General features: G+C 32.9%; 1 protein-coding gene across 2 annotated transcripts; it reads right to left on the reverse strand.

Moving 5' to 3' along the window:
- Positions 1-23,135: 23,135 nt before the first annotated feature.
- LOC145093477 (serine/threonine protein phosphatase 2A 57 kDa regulatory subunit B' theta isoform-like) lies at positions 23,136-27,103 on the reverse strand. 2 transcript variants are annotated; one of them, XM_079031612.1, is made up of 3 exons: positions 26,851-27,103; positions 24,825-26,258; positions 23,136-23,736 (listed from the first exon to the last, which is right to left on the reverse strand). In XM_079031612.1, exons 2-3 carry the CDS (start codon positions 26,016-26,018, stop codon positions 23,350-23,352), a joined length of 1,581 nt encoding a protein of 526 aa, XP_078887738.1. In that variant the 5' UTR covers positions 26,019-26,258; positions 26,851-27,103; the 3' UTR covers positions 23,136-23,349. The 2 variants fall into 2 exon arrangements, with proteins under 2 accessions (XP_078887738.1, XP_078887739.1); XM_079031613.1 differs by having other exon boundaries at positions 26,847-27,103.
- Positions 27,104-27,354: the final 251 nt, after the last annotated feature.

Raw genomic sequence — 27,354 nt, forward strand, 5'->3', positions numbered from 1 at the left:
GTCATTTGACCTAAATTCAGATGATAGTTGCGAATCATGCTTACATGGAAAAATGACAAAGTCACCCTTCACAGGCTCGTGTGAGAGGGGTGAAGGTTTGTTGGACCTTGTAGACACGGATGTGTGTGGACCATTCAAACATGCTACAAGGGATGCTAATCGTTATTATTTGACTTTTACTGATGATTACAGTAGATATGGATATGTCTACTTAATCAAGCATAAGTCAGAGACTTTCGAAAGGTTTAAGGAATTTAAACAGGAAGTCGAGAATCAATTGGGCAGGAACATTAAGATGCTTCGATCCGATCGTGGTGGTGAGTATCTTAGTTCAGAGTTCCTTGACTATCTAAGGGAATGTGGGATAGTCTCACAATTGATACCTCCCAGGACACCACAGTTGAATGGTATGGATGAGAGGCGTAATCGAACCTTGTTGGACATGGTTCGTTCCATGATGAGTCGAGCTTCGCTACCAATCTCATTCTGGGGGTATGCCTTAGAGACTGCCGCCCATATCCTTAATCTAGTCCCTACAAAGAAAGTTGCCAAAACTCCTCACTGGATGTGGACTGGTAAAGTACCCAAACTAGACCACATCAAGATTTGGGGTTGCGAGGCTTTCGTGAGACGCGAGACTCATGATAATCTCGAACCTCGAAGCGAGAGGTGTATTTTCATCGGCTACCCACAGCAATCCTTTGGTTACCTCTTCTACAGACCTAGTGAAAATGTGGTCTTTGTAGCTAGGAGGGCTTTCTTTAGAGGGAGAGAGTTTATAAGCCAAGGAAACAGTGGGAGGCAAGTTGATCTTGAAGAAATTCAAGAGTCAAGCGGTGAAGGAACTTCAAACCCTAGCACTCAACTTGAGGAGGAAACTCCTGTTGAGCCAATTGACAAGTCTGTACCTCTGAGGCGGTCCACGAGGGTTAGGAATGCTCCTAAGCATTACTATGGATTCCACATTACTGCAGAAGGTGATACACTTATCAGTGATGAGACACTGATAGGTCTGGATGAACCTAACAGTTACGCGGAAGCCATGGCAGGCCCTGAGTCAGCCAAGTGGAAAGAGGCAATGGACAGCGAAATACAGTCCATGTATGACAACCAAGTTTGGAACTTGGTTGAGAATGTATCAGGTCGTAAGACAGTAGGGTGCAAATGGATCTTCAAGAAGAAGACCGACATGGATGGTAAAGTACACACTTATAAGGCTAGACTGGTTGCAAAGGGCTTCTCTCAAATTCCTGGAGTGGACTATGATGAGACCTTTTCTCCAGTAGCCAAGATTAAGTCTATTAGGGTTCTGTTAGCCATAGCTGCATTTCATGACTATGAAATATGGCAAATGGATGTCAAAACCACTTTCCTTAATGGAAAGTTGGCTGAAGATGTTTACATGAGTCAGCCAGAGGGTTTTGTCAGCAACGAGTACCCTAATAAAGTGTGTAAGCTTGAGAAATCCATATATGGATTGAAGCAAGCACCTCGCAGATGGAATCTTTGCTTTGATGAAAAGGTCAGGGAATTTGGCTTTTCTAGGAGTGAAGATGAGTCTTGCGTGTATGTCAAGGCTAGTGGGAGTATAGTTAGCTTTTTGGTATTGTATGTGGATGACATACTACTCATAGGAAATGACATCCCAACTCTGCAAGAAGTTAAGTCCTGGCTTGGGAAGTGTTTCTCTATGAAGGACCTAGGAAAAGCTGCTTATATTCTAGGGATAAGGATCTTGAGAGATCGGAGTAAAAGATTAATTGGACTTAGTCAGAGTACCTACTTGGATAAGGTGTTGAAGAGATTAAGCATGCAGGACTCCAAGAAAGGAGAGTTACCCATCCAGAGTAACGCCAGATTGAGTAAGATACAAAGCCCTAGCACTGAGGTTGAGATTGCAGAAATGAGTCGAATACCTTATGCTTAGGCTGTAGGATCGATCATGTATGCAATGACGTGTACTCGACCTGATGTAGCCTTTGCACTGAGCATGGTTAGCAGGTACCAGGGGAACCCTGGCAAGGCACACTGGACTGCGGTAAAGAATATCCTCAAGTACCTACGGAGGAATAAGGACTGGGTCCTTACCCTCGGTGGGAGTGATGACTTGAGAGTTGTAGGGTATAGTGATGCTAGCTTCCGGACTGATAGGGATAATTTCTGCTCTCAGTCGGGCTGCGTCTTTACCCTAAACGGAGGAGCAATTTCTTGGAAGAGTTCCAAGCAAGAGACAGTGGCTGATTCAACTTGTGAATCAGAGTATATTGCAGATAGCGAGGCGGCAAAGGAGGCGATATGGTTGAAGAACTTCATTGGAGACCTTGGAGTTGTACCAGCTATTAAAGAGCCAATGGAAATTTTCTGTGATAGTGAAAGTGTTGTTGCCTTAGCCAAGGAACCAAGGGATCATGGGAGATCCAGACACATCGACAGAAAATACCATTTTATCAGACATCGAATAGAAGAAGGACTCCTCGTGGCAAAGAGGGTATCATCGAATGAGAACCCAGCAGATCCCCCACGAAGGGACTGACTCGGGTTAAGCATCTCCAACATGCTCGGAGCATAGGGCTGAAGGATGATATTAGATTTAGTAGTTAGATAACCTCGAAATTTGTAAAGTGTAATTGACATTACATGATGAATAAAAGGTGTTTTATTTATGAGTAAAGTGTTGCTATCTCTTGTCGATCGTTTACTATATTTCTTTTGCATGTTTTGACTTCCAGAATAATTTTGTTTGGTATAACATATTATTCAAACCTCCACAGTCGGTCATATGTCAGAAGTAGGTATGAATCAAGACTGTCATGATTGGTTGCAGAGGTCTAAGGTGTTGGACAAGGCTACAACAATCATGAGTGCTCATAAGTTCTGAGCATTGGACTCAACCGACGCTCACTGGAATCACTTCATGGAATTTATCTCGAGTGATCGTGAGACGGTAATATCATATAATTCTTCAAACCTAGAGATATGATTTGTTACTTACAAGTTGGTTATGCATTGATTGTACGAAAACGCATTGGTAACTCGATGTTATAAAACATGCTTTTGTGTATAATTCAATGAGTGGTAGAACAAACATATGTCGAAGTTTATCTGTTCCTTCTTGGATTAGAAGCTGATATCTGGGCCCCTCGATGATTTTGTTTTGACCTATGTATCGGGCCCGGTCAGAACTAAGTTGATGTGTTCAATTAAGTTCTTTGTCAAAAAATCGGAAATCGAGAAACAAACTGATGGACAATAAGTAAGACATTGTTCCATGTATTTGTCCGGCTGATATCTAGAACAGAGGATTATATGATCACTTATCTTCAATGGCGTATCAACATCTTCTCAGTTCCGAGAGACCTTGAAAGAGCTACGATTGTCGGTCAGTTCCTGAAGTACTGGAGTTATAGTTATTAGACTTATCCAAGTCGGAGACCGTTGGATAAGGTGTCTAAGTCCATAACTATTTCTGGTCAGTACTTGACCCGACCCGGCATGGTCCATTTGGGTTGCATGGCGCCATGCAATTGGATAGACTAAATGAGAGAAATAACACTTGGAGATTATTAATATATTATAAGTTCTAATACATTAATAATATTATTTGATTAGTTTGATCAAAGAATTAATTTAGAATTAATTAAGTGATCAAAAGATAACTAATTAAATATATGGGTTGATTTTGTAAATCATTTATATCTTGTATAGTGGGCTAAGAGGCTCCATGGATTATCAAGTTGGGTTCCACCCATAGGATGCTCCATGGATGCTCCATGGGAGTTACAAACCCATGGGTCATGGAAATGAAGAGTCATGACACATTAGGGTTTACATGGTGTAACCCTAGATGTGTCAACACTATATAAGAGTCCCATTCTCCACCAAAATCGGCTACACATATGAAACAAGAGGGCTAGGCCAATTTCAAGAAGTGTGTGTTATCTCAAAAGTCTTTCCAAGAGCATTTGGTGTTTGTGTGAAGCATTTGAGGCATCACACTTGGGGTGCTAGGCTCACAAGGTTTCAAGGAACACAAGCAACAACAAGGTAAGTTATTCTATCTTTCATTCAAGTAAAAAATTGTTCCCCATGTATGCTAGATAGGAATATAACCTTAGAATTCAACTTTGCATGATAATTAGACAAACATATATCCAAGGTTATTAGGGTTGCATGTACACTTAGGAAGTGTTAGAATGCTCAAAACCCATCACATTTTAGGGTCCATTTTAGGGTTTTTGGTCCCAAGCTTGAGACTTTATGAGTTGATGCACTCCAAAGCTTAATAATCTGTCCTTTTAAGTGTATCTAGTGATGAAGAACCATAAAAATGAGATCTTGATCGTGTGAATCTACCCATGCATGAGTTATGAGCATTTTGGGTTAAGAAAGTAAGAGTTTTTATGTGTTGTGACCTCATCAGCCATGCAAAGGCTTAAAGTCGATAACTTTATGGAGTAAGAGATGTTAGGAAGTCCAAATCCAAGAGATAAGTTAAGGTCTTAACGGGTTAAGAACCAGAAATTGATTTAAGCAAAATTGAGAGTACGCCCAGCGTAATCCTAGTACACCCCGCGTGCTGGGCTGAGGTCCCCGATCAGATTTGTGCATGCTTGAGTAAGCTGAGCGTACCAAGAGAGGTACGCCCCGCGTAACCCCTCTGTGGGCTTTTGGGCTAGGTGATCTTTTGGGCTTTAAGTGTTGGGTCGGAATCCTTGGGCCTACTTAGTGGAGCCTGTGAACAGAGAATTAAATTGATGTCTTGGGCCTCATGTTGGGCTTGTCTTGTAGGGTGAGGTTGGGCCTTGGGGAAAGCCCATTTATTATTGGACCTTGGTGGGCCCAATGGGTTAGGACCGTAATGGACTGGTAGATGGTCTATCTTTAGACCTGGTAATTGAGAAATTGGACTTAGTTCCTGATTGGGTTAATTGTGGGATTTGACATAGATTTAGAGGTCGGTGTTTGGCAAGCAGCATGATTGGAGGTTGATTCTTCGTGCCAGGTGAGTCTTCTCACTATACGTTACCTTGAGTGGTATAATGAGTTGACTAGAGGTTCTTATGTGCTATGTACAAGATTACGTGCTATATATGAGATTACGTGCTATGTGTTATATGTATGATGTATGATTGTGTAGACCGGACCAGAGGGTCCAACGATATAGACCGGACCGGAAGGTCTAACGATTCAGACCGGGCCAGAGGGCCCAATGAGCTATGACTGGACCGGAGCGTCCGACGAGCTACGGGACTGGAGGGTCCCGCTGAGACATTTTGACTAGAGGGTCGAGTTTAGCCTTGAGTGGCGTATTTGTGGTATGTGGTATTTTGGGGAACTCACTAAGCATTTATACTTACAGTTGTTGTGTTGATGTCTCAGGTACTAGCGAGGACCGCAGGAAGGCGACGGCGTGACACGTACACACACCGATGGAGTTTATTATGTGTAGAGATCTTGGGATTTGTTTTGAAAACACTATTGATTATGGATTTGAAATTGTGATGTGATACATTATGTGTTTTTGAAAACGAAAAATTATTTTGAAATTTTACGGTGTTACATTGGTACTATAATTTCTTTTGCAAAACACATCATTACAATTAGGACCTCGTGAAAACATTGATGAATTGTTTGTGTAGAGTGATGAAATTTTCCCTTAACACTGTGAAAACGTTCATTATGTCCTATAACATGTAAGAACATAGCCATATTTTCTTCAGTGCTTATTGTCCTACTAGCTTGCAACCAAATTTTTTGGGTAAAATGGTTGCATAATAATGAAAATGCCTCTTGTGTAAGACACATCATATCGAACAATTGTGTAGGGTCTCTGTACATCAAATCTTGTGTATATGCATACCTACTTGAATCGTTATCTCTAATTCTATGGATTCTGATTAGTCTGTGCCGGTTTGACTTAACTAGTAAAACACAAGTAAAAAAGAAAAGCTACAACTTCACCATAAGAAACCATACTTGACCTGTTACAAACAATTAGGTAACATGTTAAAGTAAAAAAAATCATGCACCAAAAAAATTAGTAAACATCATCCAAAGTAACAAAATTCATATTCAATATCCAATAACATATCATCCAAAGTAATAAAAGTCATATAATAATAAACTAGTAAACATCATCCAAAAAGTCATCAAACATAGGATGCAAAAGTCATGCAAATAACAAAAAGTCATGCAATAAAAAAAAAAAAAACTAGTAACCAAACTTTTTTACCCGCACCCATCAAAGGTAACCATACTTCATGCCCGCACCCATCACCCACGACTCACAACTAGTATGCGAAAGTCGTAACCAAACTTTTCGAACATCAACACTTTCACCAAATAGCAAAAGAGTTGTATTGTGTCTTTCATCTTCTTCTCCCCATCCATTTTGTTCAATTTCTCCATACACGCATCAACATCCTTGTCCATTTCACATTTTTCAATTCTTTCATTTTTTCCACTAAAGACCTTGCAAGCTTGAGAATCTCCTCTTCAACTTCTAATGCCCTTGCATCTCTTTTTTTTCCCACCAACTTCTGTATTTTTTGAACGCCCTCGAAGATTCTTCCCATACGCTTCGGGTATAGGATCCATTGCATATGCTGTAATATTCGACCGTTCTAAAATTTTCCAAATGCCTAGGGCATTAAGAGGGTAAAAGGGACTAGAACCATATTTGGCTAAAATAATTAAACAACTGTCAAGGACAATCTAAGGTTCGCCAAAGATTAGTCGTTTGTGGACAGTTGAAAGTATAGTCATGGATGGACCATATTGACATTATTATGAATATATAAGATTCTATTTATAATGATTTGTCATATGGCAAATATGGAAATGTTTCCATATTGGGAGTTGGATGTTAAGAATTTATGTCTAGATTAGAAATTCTTATGCAAGAAAGATGTTCAAAGGAATGTACTTTGAAGGTGAGACTTCACATATATGGGATTGTCTTATAACAATCTCCAATAGAGTATTGTGTAATTTCATTGGCAAAGTCTTGGTGACTTTGACGTTGTGACATCACGAAAGGACCGTTGCTTAAAATGTTGGAATCTAACATATTCTAGTAGTGGCGAGAATTTTGTACTCTTACACAAATGATTAGGATTAGGAATTGTGAAATGAGCATCATTGGAAATGTTTTCATTTGATCTATTTCACAAAGTAAGGACCATAGGTAAACATAGTGTGCATGCTTGGTGCATGGGACAACTGTTGTTATAATTCAAGTAAGAAGTTGATTACCCGAAACAACAAATAATGAGTAATCGATATGGTGATAAAATAAAAATGTTTTATTTATACTCAAAGGTTTGGGGCCATATAGGATTAGTATTATTCTTATGTTTCACTTTGCATGTTTTGACTTCCCGAATAATAAGATTATTCAAACCCTCCACAGGCGCTCATATTTTGGAAGTAGGTATGAAAGAAGACTGTCATGAATCCGTCTGTAGATTGTCTAAAGTGTTTAGACATAGCACAAGTTTGTTGCAGAGTTCATGAGTGCTGCTATAAGATTAGAGTATTGGATTAAACCCACACTCACTTGGATCGCTTCATGGATTTTATCACGAGTGATTGGTGAGACGATTTATATTCTTGAAACGAAGATGTGTGAGTTGTATTATGCAAGTCGGTTGCACACTGATAATATGTAAACGCACCAGTAACTTGGTGTTATAATACATATTGTTGTGTGTGATTCGGTAAGTGAGTACAAGCGAGCATTGAGTCAAAGTTTATCCGTTCCTTTTACCCATGGTGGGATAAAAGCGATATTTGTGGGCCCCTTGATGATTTAGTGATGACACCTAAGCGCTTGGCCAAGTCGGGACTAAGTTGATGTGTTCATATATAGTCTGTTGTCAGTCGTCGTAAATCGGAAATCGGGAAACAATACATAGACTGAGAGAATGATTTCAATCCATGTCTCACGTCTATACGATATCTAGAATGGAGGAATATATGATCCCTTATCTAAAGGACAAGTTGCTGATAAGATCAGAGTTTGACAGTGTCTTCGAGAGCTACGATTGCTAATCGGATTCCAAATTCATTCTTGCAAATCTAGTTATTTGACTTAACCAAGTGGGAGACTGTTGGATTAGTGTCTAATCCAATAACTATATTTGGTATGTACTTGATCCGGTTGTCCATGGTCCTTTTGAGTTGCCTTCACCAAAGCAACTTGATAGGATGATTTATGAAGAAAGAGGATTAATTGTGATTTATTAATATATCATTAGATTAATATATTAAAGGAGAAATCATATTGTTTAATTAATATTAGTCAAGAATTAATAAAGAATTAATTTTGCGACTAAAAGAAATTAATTAAATAAAGGGGACCAAAACTGTCAAATGTATCATAGTTAAATTTGGGCTTGGAAAACGAAAGGAATAAGGGTGGACGAAATATTGGAGGCTTGGGCATCCAGTTTCGTCCAAAGGGGCCTTATTCCAGAAGGTTCCTTGGACTGCTTAAGGCCTAAGCTATCCATTAGGGTTTTGGACTGAAACCCTAGCAGCACAAGTATATAAGGACCCCAAGGGCTAGGTAAATTGACTACTTGCTTCCGAGAAATCCTAGAGTCGATTTTGACTCTCATCCTCTCTCTTATACATCATCATTTTGCTTGTGGTGTTTGTAAGCCATTAGAGGAGTGACATTTGTGACTCTAAGCTCCAAGACTTGAAGATTCAAGCCATTATCAAGAAGGTAATCATCTAGATATGCTCTTATGTGATAATTTCGAAATGCATATGCTAGATTAGGGTTCTTGAGCCTTGGATGAATTTCATGTACAATAGAGAAACCTAGATCCAAGCATTAGGGTTTGTATGAGCACATAGGATGTTCTTTTGTATAAAACCCATCAGTGTTGAGGTTTCCATTGGAACATCATCATCAAAATCATCGGCACTAAACTCTTCTACAGGATGAGGGAGTGTAAAAGATGGACCCCAACTTTGAACGCCGGTTGAGGCCGACCCTTCAAATAGTTGGGTGCAAAGATCAGGAAACAGAAGGGGTCTAGTTTTCAAAGACAACATGTACTTGTTCAACTCTTTACAATTTTTATAATTATTAGTATTTTTTATAAAAATAATCATAATATTATTTGTTATAAAAATATTACCTTCCCCTCTTCCTTTCATTGTTCATCGGTCAGATTAAATTTATTTTTTATAGGATCATATATATTGTAGGTTTTGTTTTTCAGTTTCACCCAGGAAACATACTTTGATTTGTAGTAGTCAAAGTGGTTTCTCATTTACTTATGATCAATCTCTTTACCGTGTTCGTTTATCAATTTTCCGCATACTGTCTTCCATGAACTAGCGTTAAGCCTAAAACCCTCACGACCATTAGTGGTTAGTTCATGGATACATGCATCAAGAAAAGTTTTGTCCTCACTTTCGTTCCAAACCAACATCCACATTAATATTTAAAGTAATTTAACATAACCTTTATCAAGATCAAGAACAATTTTAACATTAAAATAATTTTCTACCAATAAATCAACATCATCCTAAATAATAATAGAACAATTAAGGTCAACATAGCTTATATACAAAAAAAAATTCCAGCTTTCATAGCTTACAAACAAAAAAAAATTCACAACATTGCCAACAAAGCCTATACACAAAAAAAAGATTCCAGATTTCATAGCTTATAAAAATAAATTCACAGCATTGCCAATAGCTTTTAGATTTCACAGCTTATAAATAAAAAAAATCACAGCATTGCCAATAGCTTTCAAATTTCACAGCTTATACACAAGAAAAGATTTCAGATTTTGTTCCAAACCAACATTGTCATCATAACTTTCAGATTTCACAACTTATAAACAAAAAAAATCTGATTTTTGATTTCATAGCTTATACACAACCGATTTTCAGATTTCATAAACTAGAGCAAAGAATGATTCTAATTTCATAGCATTTAAACAAATAATTTCAGATTTCATAACATTACAACAAGATGAATTTCTGATTTCATAACCAATTTAAGATTTCATAACATTAGACCAAGAATAATTTTTGATTTCAAAACCAATTTTTGATTTCCGATTTCACAAATCATATACAAAGGAGAAGGAAAAACAATTTTCACAGGAAAAAACATAGGATCGAAGTACCTATTTTCACAGGAAAAAGCTGAAGATCGAACCTGTTTTTGACGTGTTTCTCGTCGGAGCTCGAACGGAGGGAAGGTCTCTAGCCGGTATTCGGACTGGGGGAGGGACAATGACGATGGAGAGATTCAATGGCAACCAATTTCCTTATTATCTCTCTATTAGGTCATGATAGGAAGAAAGAAACGAGAGGGCATGAAGGTAATTTTTTGAGTCAGCGATGTTTTATGGTCTGACCGAGAACCTTATGAGCTAGATGTTTCTGATTGTGAAAGCTATTCACCAAACGGGTTTTGTCTGACCAAGTTAGCCCAAATCGCTGACTTGGTCCCAGTAAGACAATAACAAACAGGCCCTAACTCCGCACTAGATAACCATACTCCCGAAGCTGACGCGAAAGCCGGGCATGCACCCTGGCGCTTAGATACCAAGTGTCTAGCAACTTGCGTCCTTTCTTTTATAATTTGCATTTCGAAAGAGCCTTCCAGAATTCTGCTTAAATTGCAAAAAGTAAAGAGGTTGTTCATATTTTCCAAGTAGTAACAATGGTTGATCACCTACGTTACTTGAGAAAAATCTATGCAAGAATGCAATTGTAGGTCTTAAAAGAGTCATAATCTTTACCTGCAATGTGCCGATAACACCTCAGAGATGAGAATGTACAAATTTCAAGGCACAAGAAAAAGGGGTTCTAAAAGGCGCATAACCTTTCCCCTGATAATACAACAGTATAAGGCCTCGAGGTGACAATCTCAACCTATGTATTGGCAGCTAGACCATACAGTACCCTAAGCCCACAATCAAACAAGGAACACGAAATAAGGCTAGGCTATAAGATCATAGTTATGTACAATTATGATGCATACACTAGACAACTACAGTGTTGATATCAATTTCATAAAACTAATAAGAATCAACCATAGGCTACCAGGCAATAATATCAGGTAAGATCCTTAGCCTAATCTAGCATGAAATTCTAACAGAATAACATAATCATACAATAATGTGGGTAACTTGGGTACACTTCTTACTTCAATTGATCGTGCACACCTCTTCCTTCCTCGATTATTTTTTGGAAAAACAATTTATAAAAAAAATTTTGAAAACTTTTTCAAATCCTTAGTTTGAGTCTGAATTCACACAAATTTTTGTCCACTTCACTTAAATCAGGGCTCTGATACCAACTTGTAACATCCCAAAATCACAATAATTTTTTTATTTAAAAGTACAACCCAAAACATCATTGCTTACAATTCATTATTTCAAAGTAGAAAATCTTAAATCAGAGTATCCCAGAAAATCATATCTAATCAAATAAAGGAAGATGTGCCCGATCACGCCCTCACAGTGCCCTGATCATCAGAAGTACCTGAAACATAAACTAAAACTGTAAGCCCAATGCTTAGTAAGATTCCCCAAGATACCACAAACAATAGATAAATAGACATATATAACACATGTTGGTCCCACAACTTGCTGGTTGGATTGCCACAACACTGGATACACAAGCTCCCAGTTGGATTACCATGGCCCACAACCTCCCGATTGGATTACCATGGCCCACAATCTCCCAATTGGATTGCCCCGGTCTGTCTGTTTACCGCAGAAAGCAGTGACCTCAACCCAATGAACATACGTCGACATATATATATATATATATATATATATATATATATATATATATATATATATAAACATCTAATACAGTTAATCATACAGATCTAACATGTAACTATAGCATATCAATATCCTTCAAACCAGGATACTCAATTTTTCAAGCCAGCATTGGTGCCTTCAACCCCAAAGTATAATGAGGAAGAACTCACTTCACAATCAGACAAGAACAGAAAAACTACACAACGCCGTGAACAATTCAAAAAATTGGTTCAACGATCACCTAACCAATACAAAGGACCTAATTTTAATTAATAGCTCAACTACCCAAAATACCCCTAGTTTAAACCTCTGGTCAAAGGTCAAAGTAAATGAGTCAACTCAAATAACTCAGCTAAGTAAGCAAGGCGTACTCATCTTGTACGTTGGGTGTACCCAAGCCTTGACCAGGATCGAGCCGTTGACCCCGTACGCATAGTGTATGCAGAACTATGCACGGCGTATGCACCGAAGTCCCTTTTCCAGAATAAGAGCTTAATGTGTTAAGCTCTTACGTTCCAATTATAGATCCAATGCCACATTACCACTGAGAGTCATAAAGTTTCCAACTTTATGACTTTACATGCCCATTAAGTGGTTAATAACAACAATCCTAAATTCTTAATCCCTAAAGACATTCTAGAGCATGCATGGTAAGCATCAAGATCTCATTTTTATGACTCAAGACCCCTCAATGGGTTTGAAAGGACGACTTAGTTTGTTAAGAGCATCCCATGCTCAAGAATCACCAAGGTTGGGACCAAATTTGCCCTAACTGTAAGAATAACTAGATCTATAAGAAAAGATGATCAAGCTAAGAGCTTTTTACCTCCTGAAGGTTGCTAGCAAGGTGAGAATCTTAGATCCAAACTTCTTCCAAGCTCCAAAGTCCTTCCACCACCTTTTGCTTCTTTAAGAATACCAACAAAACATACAAATGAGCACAAGGTGCACTCTCCACGTTTAGGGTTAGCTAGAGGGACAGTTTTTAGGTAGAGGCTGATGAAGGTGAAGGTCTTGGGGCCATAAATGGGATTATATAGGGTATAAACCATGAAAACTCAGGTTTGGGTCTGAACAAATTATGCTTCGCGTACATGCTAAATACACTCGACGTACGCGTACGAACCCGCTATCCTCAAGCATGAGTACACCATGCGTACACCCTGAGAGTACGCACAACATAAGAACCAAGAATGCAAAACTGTAAAGAGTTAAGAATTAGAAATGAACCTTCTCGGAACGGGTGTTACAAGTATATTATAGTATCATACTTTTCTAATTAGCATATTATAGCATCATACTTTTTTGTTGTAAAACTCATTTAACAGAATTTTTAGTTTTTTTTACTCAAAGGGCAAAAAGAGCAATGTACCTTTTTAAATGCCTAATTAGCATATCAATGAAAGTACGTTGCTGCAACTGTCTACTATATTAACATGTATTATTGTCGATAGTTTTGGGCTTAATACCAAAGGGACATGTTTTTTCTATTAAGAAGGTGCAAGATTAATAGAAAATGACATAATTTTCCTTCTCTGTTTAAACAAATAATGACATTTTTTATCATTGATTATAAAATTATGTTGTATATGTTAATTTCAATTTAATTTATTTATTTTTCACTTTACTTTATTATTTGTCATTATATATCGAACAAGAACATGGATGCCACAGTTGTTAAAGAGAAAAGAAAAAAAATAGAAAGTTATACTTTGATAACAGAAAATCCAAAAAAAAAAAATCTATGGCATCATCAACTCAACGTATATCTACTGCACATGCAATTCATTTTAACCAATATGGTAATAATCTTAGTTTATTTTACATATGTAGTATTGTTTATTTATTTATCAACCTGTTATATAGTAATGTTATCATTATAATTTTACCATTTTGAGGGAAAGTAATTTTGTAACCGTGCTTCCCACGGGCTATAACCTAGTGTGTGTGTGTGTGTGTGTGTGTGTGTGTGTGTGTGTGTGTATATATATATATATATATAGGGTTAGGATTAAATATGAATCATAAGTATTGTGTGAATGTGTGACCAAATATTGACCATTAGATTTAAAAGATGAAATGATTTTATCTTATGGTACATGGTATTAACATAGGATAACATTTATTATATAATTACATTTAGCTAATTGAAAAGGTAAGTTAGTGAATTTGGTTAACAATAATTAATGGAAATTGAAGATATTAAGGGATGCAATTTTAATTATATTTAAAAAAAAAATTAAAATTTACATTTTAGTTAATTACTACCTTTGAATATGATTAATAAAACCTGGAGATTGTTTTTTTAAGCTGATTATTGTTTGTGCATTCTTTAAGAATATAATATAATAAATTTTTTATATTTGAAGTTACTTACGTATTGAATTCTTTAAGAATACGAGAATATAATCTATTATATTCTTAACGAATCATTTTCTAAATTTATTTTTGTTATATATCATGAAAGTGAGTATTGATTATTTAACTTAAAATCTAATGATTGATGTTGAGAATATTTAATATTGATATTCTTGTAATACATTTGTGAAGAATTAAACTTTATTCTCTAAGAACTATAGTCAACTCTTTAAGTATGTATTGAATTTTGAACCACAAAACCAAAATTTTCATGAAAAGAAATCAATGCTTAACTGCTATACATGGATACAAGTTCAATTATGTCTTGAAATTCTTAAAAAAAACAAAAAAAAAAGTTGGATACAGTTTCAATTATATCATCACGTTCATTGGTTTTTTAAATCAAGAAAGTCACATCAGAACACAAGGGTGAAATCAAGAAACACATCATCAAAAATGGTTCGAATACTGACAATATGATTAAAAACATAAGTAGTTCTTTAAAACAATTCACAAAACACAGCTAGTGAAATCAATAAACAAGTCATCAAATTTCAAAAGAATTTTTAAGGGACGTCTATAGTAAAATTATAGTCATAAATCTTTCATCACATGTTTCATCCTCTTCAATAGAATAATATCTTACAATATAACAAATAAGAATTATTATATGACTTATTCTTGCATAACGTGTTCACAAAGAAAAAAAAGATCATCCATCTTTTTTAAAAATAATAAAGAGTTTTCAAATTCTTAGAAAATGCAATAATAATTAACATACCCAAATTCTTAAAGAATGGTAACATATATACAAAATCCATAAAGTGCAACAAGATTGATAATCATTCTTTAAGAATATGTTTTTTTAACCTGTATATAGGAAAAAAAAATTCATTGTACATTGAAAAAATCTTTTTAGTTCTAATGGAACAATTCTTAAAGAATATGATCATTATTATTCTATTTGGAAATAAAATATTTTTGCAATAAACATGTAAAAGAAAATTCTATCAAACTTAATATATGAATTTTTAATATCACCATTGTTTGAGAATTTGTTTGCTAATGTCATACATGAAAAAATTGCTTTAGTATTAAGTATTACCAGTTAATGTAAAAAATTAACTTGCTTCAAAACCAAAATATAATTCCTTCCTCATTGATGCTTCTGTTGATTTCTTGAATGTCGACAAGAATGTTGATGCCCAAATCAAATTACCTTGAAGTTGTTGATGACAGTGATTGTGAATGTGCAGATGGAAGTGGTGGTTGTGATAGCAGTTGGAGGTGTAAGGTGGCTGGACATGGAAGCGATGATCGTGCCGACGACTGAAAATGTAAGGCAGGTTGATGGTTGTTGATCGGACGTAGGGTTTTAATAGATTTAAGATGGTTTAAGATGATGATATCTACCCATAATTATAGGGGATTAAATTTGGAAGTTCATTTTTAAGTTTAATTATATCCCATATTTAGATGGATTTAATTTAAATAATAATTAATTTAATTAAGAAAAATGATTGGTCTAGAATTGGTTATACACTCACACAATACTTATTGTTTATATATGAACCTAAATCTATATATATATATATATATATATATATATATATATATATATATATACACACACACACATACTAGGTTATAACCCGTGGAAACCACGGTTGATATTTTTATAATTATTATAAAGACAAAAAAACAACAATGTTTGATATTTCTTCCCGTTAGGACTACTGCTTCAACTACACATGTTCTGAAAATGTATAATATATGAATTTTGAGGTATCAATGGATATTTTTGGAATTTTATTTTATCCAAATATAATTTTTGAATTTTTCTCATCTCATTAGCATTAATGAAGTTTTATGAATCTGCAAAACAACAGTAGTATTTAATAAAAAAAATTAAAATTAAAATATGTTATATTATAATGAATCATCTTTTTATTATAAAAATGAAAGAATATGCAATAGAATATCATACTAATGAGATTTAGTTAATTTATTTAAGTTTGGTATTTTTTGGTAATCATGTTTAATTTTTTTTTATCTAAGTTGTGTAAACATTTGTAATACTTTTTAATTGGTTCGTAAGTCAATTTGTTTAGCACTATCATTAAAAGATACTTGTATAGTCTATTGTGTAGATCACATAAATGTTTATATTTATTTATGTAAAAAATATATTATATGATTAAACCATCTAAGTTACCCCACCAACGAACTTTGTATTAATAACTATCAATTAATTTATTATTATTTATAAGTAACTAGTTGTGAGACTCGTATGTTATACGGGTTGGATAAAACAAAAAAAATTAAATATGAAGGTTTAAACAAAAATTTATTTAAATTTGAAATTTAAAATTTAAAATGAAATATATTCAATAATATGAGTTGTAATATTGTAATTTAATTATTATTTTCAAATAAGGCAATTAATAATTGAGGTGTAAATATGATGTGTTAATTAAAAAAAAGATAAACAATGAGAAAGTGACACATGGAAAAAACATTTATTCAAAAATATCAAAAAATGACATGTGTCCAAGTTAATGAGTGACATATGACAAAATTATTTTCATTTATTAGGGATGATTAGCTATTTAAAATTTGAATTGTTGTTGGTCATATAAAATTAAATAAAATTTTATATTAAGAAGGATTTTTTTTGTTAAATAAATATTAAAAACATATTTGTGGTTCACATAAAATTAATATGATCTTACATAACCACAAAATGTTATTTTAGTAGTATATTTATAAAAACCATCCAAATTATACTTGCTAAATACAAATTAAAAACTTAGTTATGGTTGAACTTAAAATAATTTATTCTAAATTAACATACAGGAAAAAACGTTGTTAAGGTGACTTCGCTAGAAACAACTACATTCCTATTGCTTAAAAATCAATAAAAGAGAGGGAATAAAATAATATAACCTAAAAATTACAGGGACTAAACTGAATGTTAGATTTAGGAATTTCATTCACAATGTGATATTGAAATCTACACCTTTCAGGTGAGAAATTAAGATGAAGAAATCATGCTGGCAATGAGATCGAACTCCCTTCAAAGAGTTACGAAGCTAAAATGGCGCATAGGCTTCCCTTGTGATCTGATTTTGCAACTTATTGGCGGTAATGTTGGATATTCAAGAATGAAGTGTCGACGATGACTAAGAATAGGTAAATAAATAGGGTTCTTTTCTGGAGAAGATGAAAAGCTTATGGAATCAAGAGCTTCAAGATTATGCTTTGACATAAATCAATTTTTAATTAGGATCTTGTGATTAATTCCGAAAAAATGGATTTTTTTATGTACTTAAGGGGTTTGGTACATACTTTAGGTAAAAATCGGGGTTTACATATGATAAATGGGTGTTTGTTTAATTTTGGAAATCATGAACAAACTCAAAGTGCATTGCTATTTCCTACATCTAACATTCAAAGTGAAGATGGCAGCCATATATGCAGATAGGACAGGTTGCAAGATTGTTTCAGCTTAAAAAGATAAAGCCAAAGCATAATCAGGTAGATAGGTAAATAAAAAATAATGAATCTCAACAATATTTTCAATAGTTTAGCGGCTACTAACACGTGATATTGAAGTTCTTTTTGTGTAGTTCTGTGACAGAGTTCATTAAGAATGTGAAAGACATACATTATTTTAGTCAACATATAATGAGGGAACTTTGGTATAATTAATTAAACAATAGAAGAATGGAATGGAATTCCTTTCTTCAATACCTTAGGCTATAGTGAAATCCATAGCAATTTGAAATCTATCGATTTTGCAACCAAACATTACTTTGAATGGAAACTCAAATTCCAATTCCATAGGATTCCCCTAGAATGGAAGAAATAAAGAAAGACAATTTAATTATCATTAGCGGGGGATCTTTTTTTCTATAGGTTTATAGTTTTTCAAGTTTCTATAAGCAATCTCTCTAAGTTGTTATGTAACTCAAATTCCAATCCCTTCAAAAAGTAAAAAGGGAATGGAATCACAGGATGGAATTGCTGAGAAAGGAAAGCAAATTGAGGATGTAAATCTAAAACCTTCACTACTTGTGACAAACAGAGAAAAAAAATCAATCCAAACGCGAAAGGATATATATATATATATATATATATATATATCATGTATAGTTTGATTATGAAAAGTTAATTTTGGATTGATTTTTTATTATGAAAAGTTAATTTTAATCATTATACCCATTGGCTTTTATTGACTTTATTTCTCAGGTGAAAATAGTAAAAACTTGCAGGGAGTTAAGTAGAGAAATGGAGGTTTTTACCAACCTGAGATGGATGATGGAGCAACACTACATTTAAAAATGATGTGTCTTTCTAGGAATTGGTTTCGTTAGAGTAGTAAGTACGTTGATACAAAACCAATTGATTCAATAAAAACAAAGTAAGATGATAAGTAACATTTTTTTATAGCATAATGATATGATATAAAAAATCACTTCAAAACAAAGTAGGATGCCATATTATGACAAATGTAAAAAAAGACATAATGACATGCTTAAAAAAAGTTAAAGGAGAAAAAAATCATAATTTATCATGCATGATAATTGTTTTCAAAAGCAAAGTAGAATGTTTATTTGCCTCTTGAACAATTCTCTTTATCATCTATAAAAGTATGCAATTGCAAGAAAAAAGTAAGATGGTTAATGGTGATTGAATATGAACTAACGTGGTTTCTATTTACTCTGTATTGCAGAATTGTTGAACTCGCTGTGATGAAGATGATAAAGAAAATTAGCAGTGTATTCTTGGTAAAGGAAGGGGTTGGCGTATATAGGTATAAGAATTAAACTGAAGATCAAATAATTAAGGTAATACCAGAATGTATCCCTTAATTAGTTGAATCCATTAAAATCAATAGCTGGTTTTTAGGGATATCATATATGCATTATCTATATTAAAATGCATGTAAATTTGTAACACTAAAACTGATTTACTGAATTTTAGGATCTGATTATGAAATCAAATCGTATTGTGTTATTTAGACGTTGAGTTTTGGAAGTTTATTAAGCATACACGTGGCAGGTAAAGAATGTGACACATGGAAGGTTTAGATTAAAGCTATTTATTTATTAGAAAGGGATTTATATATATATATATATATATATATATATATATATAATTTTACCATTTGGAGGGAAAATAATTTTGTAACCGTAAGCTAAGAAACTTTATATATATATATATATATATATATATATATATATATATATATATATATCAAACAAATAAAATAAATCATTAAATGATTCAAAAGTAAGAAGATTTATAAGAAAAAATTCCAAACAAAAAAACACTTTCATGATTTACTTTTAAGTAATCAAGAAAAATTCACTTTTATGATAATTTTAATGAATATCAACATCATCATCAGAAAAATGAATTATCGAGATGTTTTTTGAAGATTTTTTGTGGATCATGTTATTTTTTATTCATCTAGTGATTAATTTGTTTTTGTTCACCAGAAAAATATACCCGAAAAAGAATTCTTACTTTCCTACCAAAAAAATTTACTCTAAAAGATTTTATATTATCTCTTGGTAGTTGATTAAAAATTTATCAAATTGATGTGATAAAAGATAATAATTTTCTAATTATATTAACCAATATTGTAAAATTTGGTCTATTTTCCATCGAATATTCAGAATTGGGTATATATCAAGCCGGTTTTCTAAGAATCTGGCAAAAAGAACTCGTAATTGGTCACATTCAGGTCCAAGTCAGGGAAATTCAGTTCAACTTGGTCAACTCTGTCAATTCGAAAAAACTCAGTCAAACTCGGAAATTTTGACTTTCCTTAATAAAAAAAAACTATAATTGTTATTAATATCCATATATTTTATTATAAATTTTAATGAACTTGTAATATTTGTTAAATATATAATTTTCCAAAACTTATTTTTTATAATTTACCCAATATGAGTATTCCCCAGATACACTCCCGATAAATCGAATAGTTACTGCCCGCTAATCGACCGATATATCTATATGTTAGGTGGAAATAAAATTCTATAATAGAAGTATTTGTGGGTGTATGAAAGTTTTAATAGTTTACTTGGTTAATAATTTTTTTATATCATTTATAGTCAAAATGTCTAAATGGTTCGTTATGATATTCCAAGATGTTGTCAACTATGATATCTTAATTTGTATTTAACTTACATTTTTCTTCTTTATTTAATGGTTTTTTTATGCCTTAGAGTTTACCTATAAAAGTTGGTAACATTTATAGTGATAGGTCATTTATAGTGATAGGTAACATACTAGGCGAATGCCCTTACATTGTGCAGAAATATCTATATAGTTGAAATTTTTACAAATACATGTTTTTTTAAATATAACAACAAAGTTGTGGTTAAATTTGATATAATAATTTGTAGACTAAAATGATATAATATATTGATTATTTTAAATTATATGATAATATATACATCTATTATAACTGCATAATCTCAATCTTTTGAATAACTTCTACCCGTGAGTTACTCATGAATAAAATTAAATATAATATATGGATTAATGTTATTTATAGTTGTTGTTATTGTTAATTAATTTTTTAAAATTTATTTGCTTAAGGTTTTAATTTCTATCATTATAATTATTTAAAACATCAAATATTGTTTTTTTGATTTTAAATGTAACAATACAGTCATTTATATAGAGTTATTTTTAATTTTTGTTAATATAAGTTATTTTAAGCTATTTATTTTAAAACTTTTAACTATTATAAAAATATATTTATGAAATATTTTAGTTAAGCTGAGATTACAATTTACTTTTTGCATTTACCACTATAATTTATCATTTTTAACTATTCAAAAAATATTCTTTGAGTTTTTTAAGTGCAACTGAAATTTATATTTAAATTTACACTGTAATGTTATATTTAAATTAACAATTTAAGTATTTTGTCCAAACTTTTCAAATGTTGTAGCTTTAAACTCATAATGGTTTACATATAACAACATATTAAATCTAATAAATTATGTATAATATATTAAAAGTTAAAGACATAACTTTATAAGTAGAAGTAATGATATTATTTTAATATTGAAATTAAGTTTATTTATGGTTATACTTTCAGTTTGATATTTATTTAACCTTATTAACCAACTTATAATCATTATTAGAAAGACGCTACAATTTATCACTTTTAACTATTTACAAAATATTATTTGGGTTGTTTAAGTTAAACTAAAATTTATATTTAAGTTGACCCTATAATGTTATATTAAAATTAATAATTTAAGTATTTTATACAAATTGTTCAAAAATTGTAGCTTTAAAATGATAATGGTTTGCATCCAACAATATATTAAAATTAATAAATTAAGTATAATATGTTAAAAGTATTAAAAAAAATTTATAAGTAGAAGTAAAGATATCTTTTTAGTATTGAAATTTAGTTTATATATTATTACAATTTATCTTTGATATTTATTTAACCTTATTAATCAATTTATAATCATTATTAGATAGAAATTGAAAAGTCGTGAGAGTTTCAAATGAATGCGGTGAAAGGAAAAATGCATGGAAGTTTCAAATGAATGTAGTGAAAATAAAAATGATTTCTTTATAATATAGTATGATTTGATATGTATATAGTATTTGAATGGCGAACATTTCATAATTTGGTAGTTTGAAGTTAATTAGGATAATACGGACGGAAGTGGTGTTATTCTTGTCTTTGTTATATCGGTTATATCAACGTTAATTTATTTTAATTAGATCTTCTAATTATTCGCTATTAATAATCAATGGTTTATCGCTCTATCGTGTCATGTCACATTTATTATTTAATTTTATTTAAACAATTCAATTTAGATAAAAACTAAACATTTCATTAATTTAAAATAAAATTACATTAACATTAACTATATTAAAAACTAAAAAACATAATAATAAAAACGAAAAAAAGACAAAAATTACAGGTTATAATTTTTTTCTTAATTTCGGATTTACCCGTCAAAGTCAATTCATACTTCTCCCCGATAAAATTAGTCAAGTCACATTAAAAACTTCATGTAACGAGTTTTTTCTTTCTTGCTTTTGTTTTCTTGAGTGAACTCCAGGTATTTATTCAAATTTGCATTTAGGCTTTGTGATCCCCAACCACACTTCTTTTAGCCCATCCTAAGTCGAGGCTTTATCTTTGCCCTTGTGTTTGACTTTGTCCATTCCCATTGGACAAGAAGGCGGTGGAATCACAACGGTATCATCATCATTGAGGTTGATCACGCCACAAGCATCCGACGCAATGTAGTCAGTGTCAAATATTTTTGACCTTTTAGAACCATCCATTTGAGCTTCAGATGATCTTATATCATGCCATATACCGATATACGGCAATCTTTTAGTACATTCAAAAACTCAATATGTTTAAAAGCTTTTTTGTGTTCTTTTCAGAATATTTCTAACGGCTTGTTAAAAATTGTCGCATCATTTTAACCATTTTCCCATTAGCGTTTCAAGTTGTTAAATAAATCACCGAATATCATTAACTCTTTATTGGTAATCGCTCATTTCATGCAAATTTTGCAAATTTGGTATTTTCTTTGGTAGTCTCCTTGATTCATTTCTTTGTGGAATCATTTAAGACCTCGCCTCCAAAACTTTAGCCATTATTGGTAGTTGCCAAATTCGTTTGTGAATGGTTGAGTGAATCTTGTTTGCATTGTATATGAAGACATATGGTGAATAAATAAATTGGTTCATTTGGTCGTTTCTGGTTTGTCTTTTTTGGTTGTTTGGAAATGTCAACTCACTCCACTAGCCTAATATATTTTTCAAATACAATCTTAACCTTTTATATGAAAGAGAACCTCAAACGTCAAAGTTAGAACGAAGACCAAAATCAAAATATAATACAACTTTCAATTCACAAAGTCCAATCAACAACACCATAAGCTCACCATATTTGACAAACAAATATGCAACTTAAACATGAATTATATAAAACTAACATGATTAAAGTCCAAGAAAATGAGAAATAACAATTCATAAATCATCTAAAAAAAAAAAACAAACATTTCCAAAATGGGTCAAATCGTATATACACAAATCCTTCACATTCAAACCACCACCACAACCAATCTCACCATTTCCTAAACGAGCAACAAAAACCAAATAATGGCTCATATGTGTTCTACCCAGATGATGATGAAACATGATTTGCAATGACCTTCTGCGACATCACCACCGGCCCACTACCGCTGCCGCCATTGCCGCCAGAGGAGCGGAAGGCTGCCGCCTCTTCAAGGCGGCTCCAGGTGGCTTCTCGTTTAGCCATGGTTTCTTCCTTTCTTGATTCATCTTCTTTGAACTTCTTTGAGCATTCTTCAAAGAGTTGTGAGTCAGCATCCAAGAAGATCTTTCTGACATTCAAAGTCAAACTTTGAACAGCTTGATTCCAATGAGTTTTTGTGTTTCTTTCTAAAGCTGGAAATATTATTGGCAAGATTACTTTCCGATTTTGTTTGATTAAGGTCTCGATATGATCATTGTTCCATAGGAATAATGCTCTTTCTGCCACCTGTGTATTCAAGAAATAGCAACATATTTTTATTAATTTGTTTATTATAGATATGTCCTAACAAGGAAAAAAAAATCGAATGTACAATGTCATAACCATTTAGGTTATTAAAGTTTGAAATTTTGTTTTGTTTTAATCATTCCTTCTGATTTTAACCTATTTCAATCTTTTAAGCTGCTGAGATGGCTACCACCTGTCGTCTATGTGGCTTATACATGACACTAAACTTTTGACATGATCAGGTTTTAATTAAACAAAATAAAAGCATCCCTCTTCTCATTTATCTTTCATTATTGAAGTCAAATGAGAGACACCTCTCATTTATGTTTTATATTGAAGTTGAATGAGAGAGGGATGTTGTCATTTATGATACTAATCATATTATAAATACTCTTCAACTATCGCATAATCGAAAAATTAAACTTACTAAAAGTATATAACCAATTCTACATAGTTCTACGGTGGACAAATAGGTACTTTAACATTTTAGATCGGGTTAATCTCATAAAAGACCTTATATTTTGTGTTTTTTTCCAGATTAAACCTCAAATCTATTTTTGCCTGAAAAAAACCTTGTATTTTTTTCCGATCTGGCCCTTTTAGTCATTTTTTTTTCCAAAAAAAAATTGTAAAATGTGATGGTTTTTTCGAGAAAAACTAAAAAAGTTGAGGTTTATTTTGAAGCATTTAGAAGGTTGAGAGCTTTTTTGAAAAAAATGAAAACATACAAGGTCTTTTTCAAGCAAAAAATAAAGTCGAGGTTTAATCCAGAAAAAACACAAAATATAAAGTCTTTTATGAGATTAACCCTTTTTAAATCAAAACATGAAAATTTTCAAAAACACTCTTTCCATAATAGCACAAATGAGGAACCTTGCATACTAAAATCAACATAATCACTTCCATGTAACTATACCACAGGCAAATAGGTAATTTCACCTAAACACTTCAAAAAAAAATGCAACCTTTTCATATTTAGAGCTAAACATTTTTGTATCACCACTCACGCATCAAAACTCAAATAACTAAAGCATGAAAGTAATAAAAAAAAAAAACTTGTCAGAATTTTATAAAAATCAAAATCATACCTGAAAATGTGAACTGCTTAAACATCGAGCAATCTGTCGAAACAAAGGCACCATACATCTTTGAAACTCTGGAGGCTGAGTAGCTTCCAAAACCTCTTCAAGTTCACTCAAAAACATAACTTCTTTTGAACTATTAGTAATTGGCCAATACTTCAACAAACCCCTAATAACCGTATCCGCAAGCTTACAATCTTTTTCAACAAATTGTGTAATACAATACGATATTTGTTGGTGATACATTGGTATACATTTCGGTTTATGAAGTGGTATCAAAGCACGTACTAAAAACAACTTATGTTCTTCCTTTAATGGCAATGCAAATCCATTAATTATACTCCCTAAAATCTCCAACAATTCGGCAATTCCATTATGCTTTTCGGTTTCAAACACGAATCGAAAGAATATGTTGTTGATTGATTTTCGGATAAAAGGGCGATGAACCATGAACTTTCCATACATTCTATGAAGAACGAATTTTAGGTATTCGCGTTCACGCGGATCTTCTGAATCGAATAAATCTAACCATTTTAGAACGAAGGGTTGATCGATGTAACGTTTGGCTAGTTTTGGATCGGTTTCGGGTGATGCTACAAATCTTAGGATGAATTCATAGACTAATTGTAAATGAGGCCATGAGGGATCCATTGAAGGCTCTTCTTCTTCTCCATCAAATGTTTCTAGAATTTTGTTGTCACGTGGTTGAGGGGTGAGTCTTCTGAAGATGTTTAGGGATACCATGTTCACGATTTCTTGCATAATGGTTTCGGGGAACTTTCCACTTGCGGATGAGACATAGTCTACGAGTTCTACTAAGGTTTGTCTTTTGATTTCTTTTTCTTTTAGGGTTTTTGTGGGGTCCGTGAAATCGAATACAACACAACAAAGTTTTAGCTTTCGGATGAATAGGTTTTGTTTTTCGGAGTTTGGGACATCTTTGAAAGAAGGTAAGGCTTCGTATGAAGATGAAGATGAAGATCCGTTTAGTTTTGATGTTTGAGGTTGGAGAAGCTTGTTGTTGTTTGTGAGTTTTTGGGGTGTGGGATTTGAATTGGCGAATCGATTAGGGTTTGGGTTTGATTCGTTGTTGGGTCTTGAACTTGTGGATGTGTTTGAGGAGGAATTAGGGTTTCCTTGATCTCGATTATCGTGAGATTTGGGCTTTCTTGGAAGCCGATTAAAGATCTTATTGATCATAACTTAGGCAAGAAAGTAAAGTTTTCTTGCTAGCCTAATACCAAATTAGCAAAAACCCTAATCACTTCTGGAGTCGAATGGTTCTAATTAGTAACAAAATGTGGGATTAACATCAAGAAATCCCACGAGAAGGCAATTTCATGAACGCGCCTTTGAATTACTTCAATTTTCCGGAAAACCAAGGCAAATCGTAGTTATAACTTACGCTTAAATCAACGGGAACTTCAAAGTTGACTTCTTCTGCAAGCAATTAAAAGAAATTGAAAATTAAAAGGGGAAAAACAACCTAGCAATGTTGAATGGAGACTATACACCGATTTTGTTTATCAAGAACACAATTACAGTTTTTCTTTTGAAGAAGAATCAAGTTTTGATTTTTAATCAGAATGAGTAGAAATAGCGCATGGAGATGAAAAGGATTTCTTTCGTTCATCATCATAGTTGACTAAATACTCTCATTTAGATCAAAAGTTCAAAACACAACAAGTTATCAAGAACACAAGTGTACAGTTTTTCTTTTGAGTAGAAGGGTCAAATTTTGATTTTTAATTAGAATTACTTGAAATAGCACATGTTCAAGAAAAGGGTTTCTTTCGTTGCACATCATTAGTTGATTAAAGAGTCTCATTTAACTCAAAGCACAACAAGATCTGGGGTATGATCTACAAGACCCACATAGCATTCTTGAACACGAATCTTCTACAATTAACACATGTAAAAGAAAAGGCAAACAGATGAAGACAAAAACAACCAAATTACATGATTTCTGGTACAGAATCCATGAAAAGCAGGATAAATTAGAAAAAGAAAAAGGGAAAGATAGCATACTTACATGAGGTTTTTCTTGAAACCCGGTGTAAATCAAGATAGAAGGGCATAAGAAGATAAATCCTGGATCACTGATACAAATTTGAAAACGATCTCAATTGGGGAGAGAGATGGGAAGAGGAAGAAGAAGAAGAAGAGAGAGAAAATGGGCTATATAACTTATAGGAAAGCGATCTCTGGTTCTATCTGTATGGTTCGCTAAGAATTTAGAAAAAGAAAAAGGAAAAGGAAATTGTTTATTAGAAATGAATAAAATTGATCTGAAAAGGTTTCTATTCTCCAAGTGCCGGGCCATCTTGGTTGATCAGAATCTAGTGAAATTGAAATTCGATTTCTTTCTATGTAGGAGTTAAGGTAAACATTAGGATATAATTTATTTTCGTTAGAATTGAAAGAGGATTTTCTCAAACAAAAGATCTCAACTTTTCTATCATTATCATTTTTCTAGATTCCCAATTTTATTTAGGGATAATGATTTAAAAGGGTAACAAACTTTCGATTTTTTTCA

The sequence above is a fragment of the Lactuca serriola genome, chromosome 3 (assembly GCF_051521515.1).
Source record: "Lactuca serriola cultivar US96UC23 chromosome 3, Lser_US96UC23_V15, whole genome shotgun sequence".
Classification (NCBI taxonomy): Eukaryota; Viridiplantae; Streptophyta; class Magnoliopsida; order Asterales; family Asteraceae; genus Lactuca; species Lactuca serriola.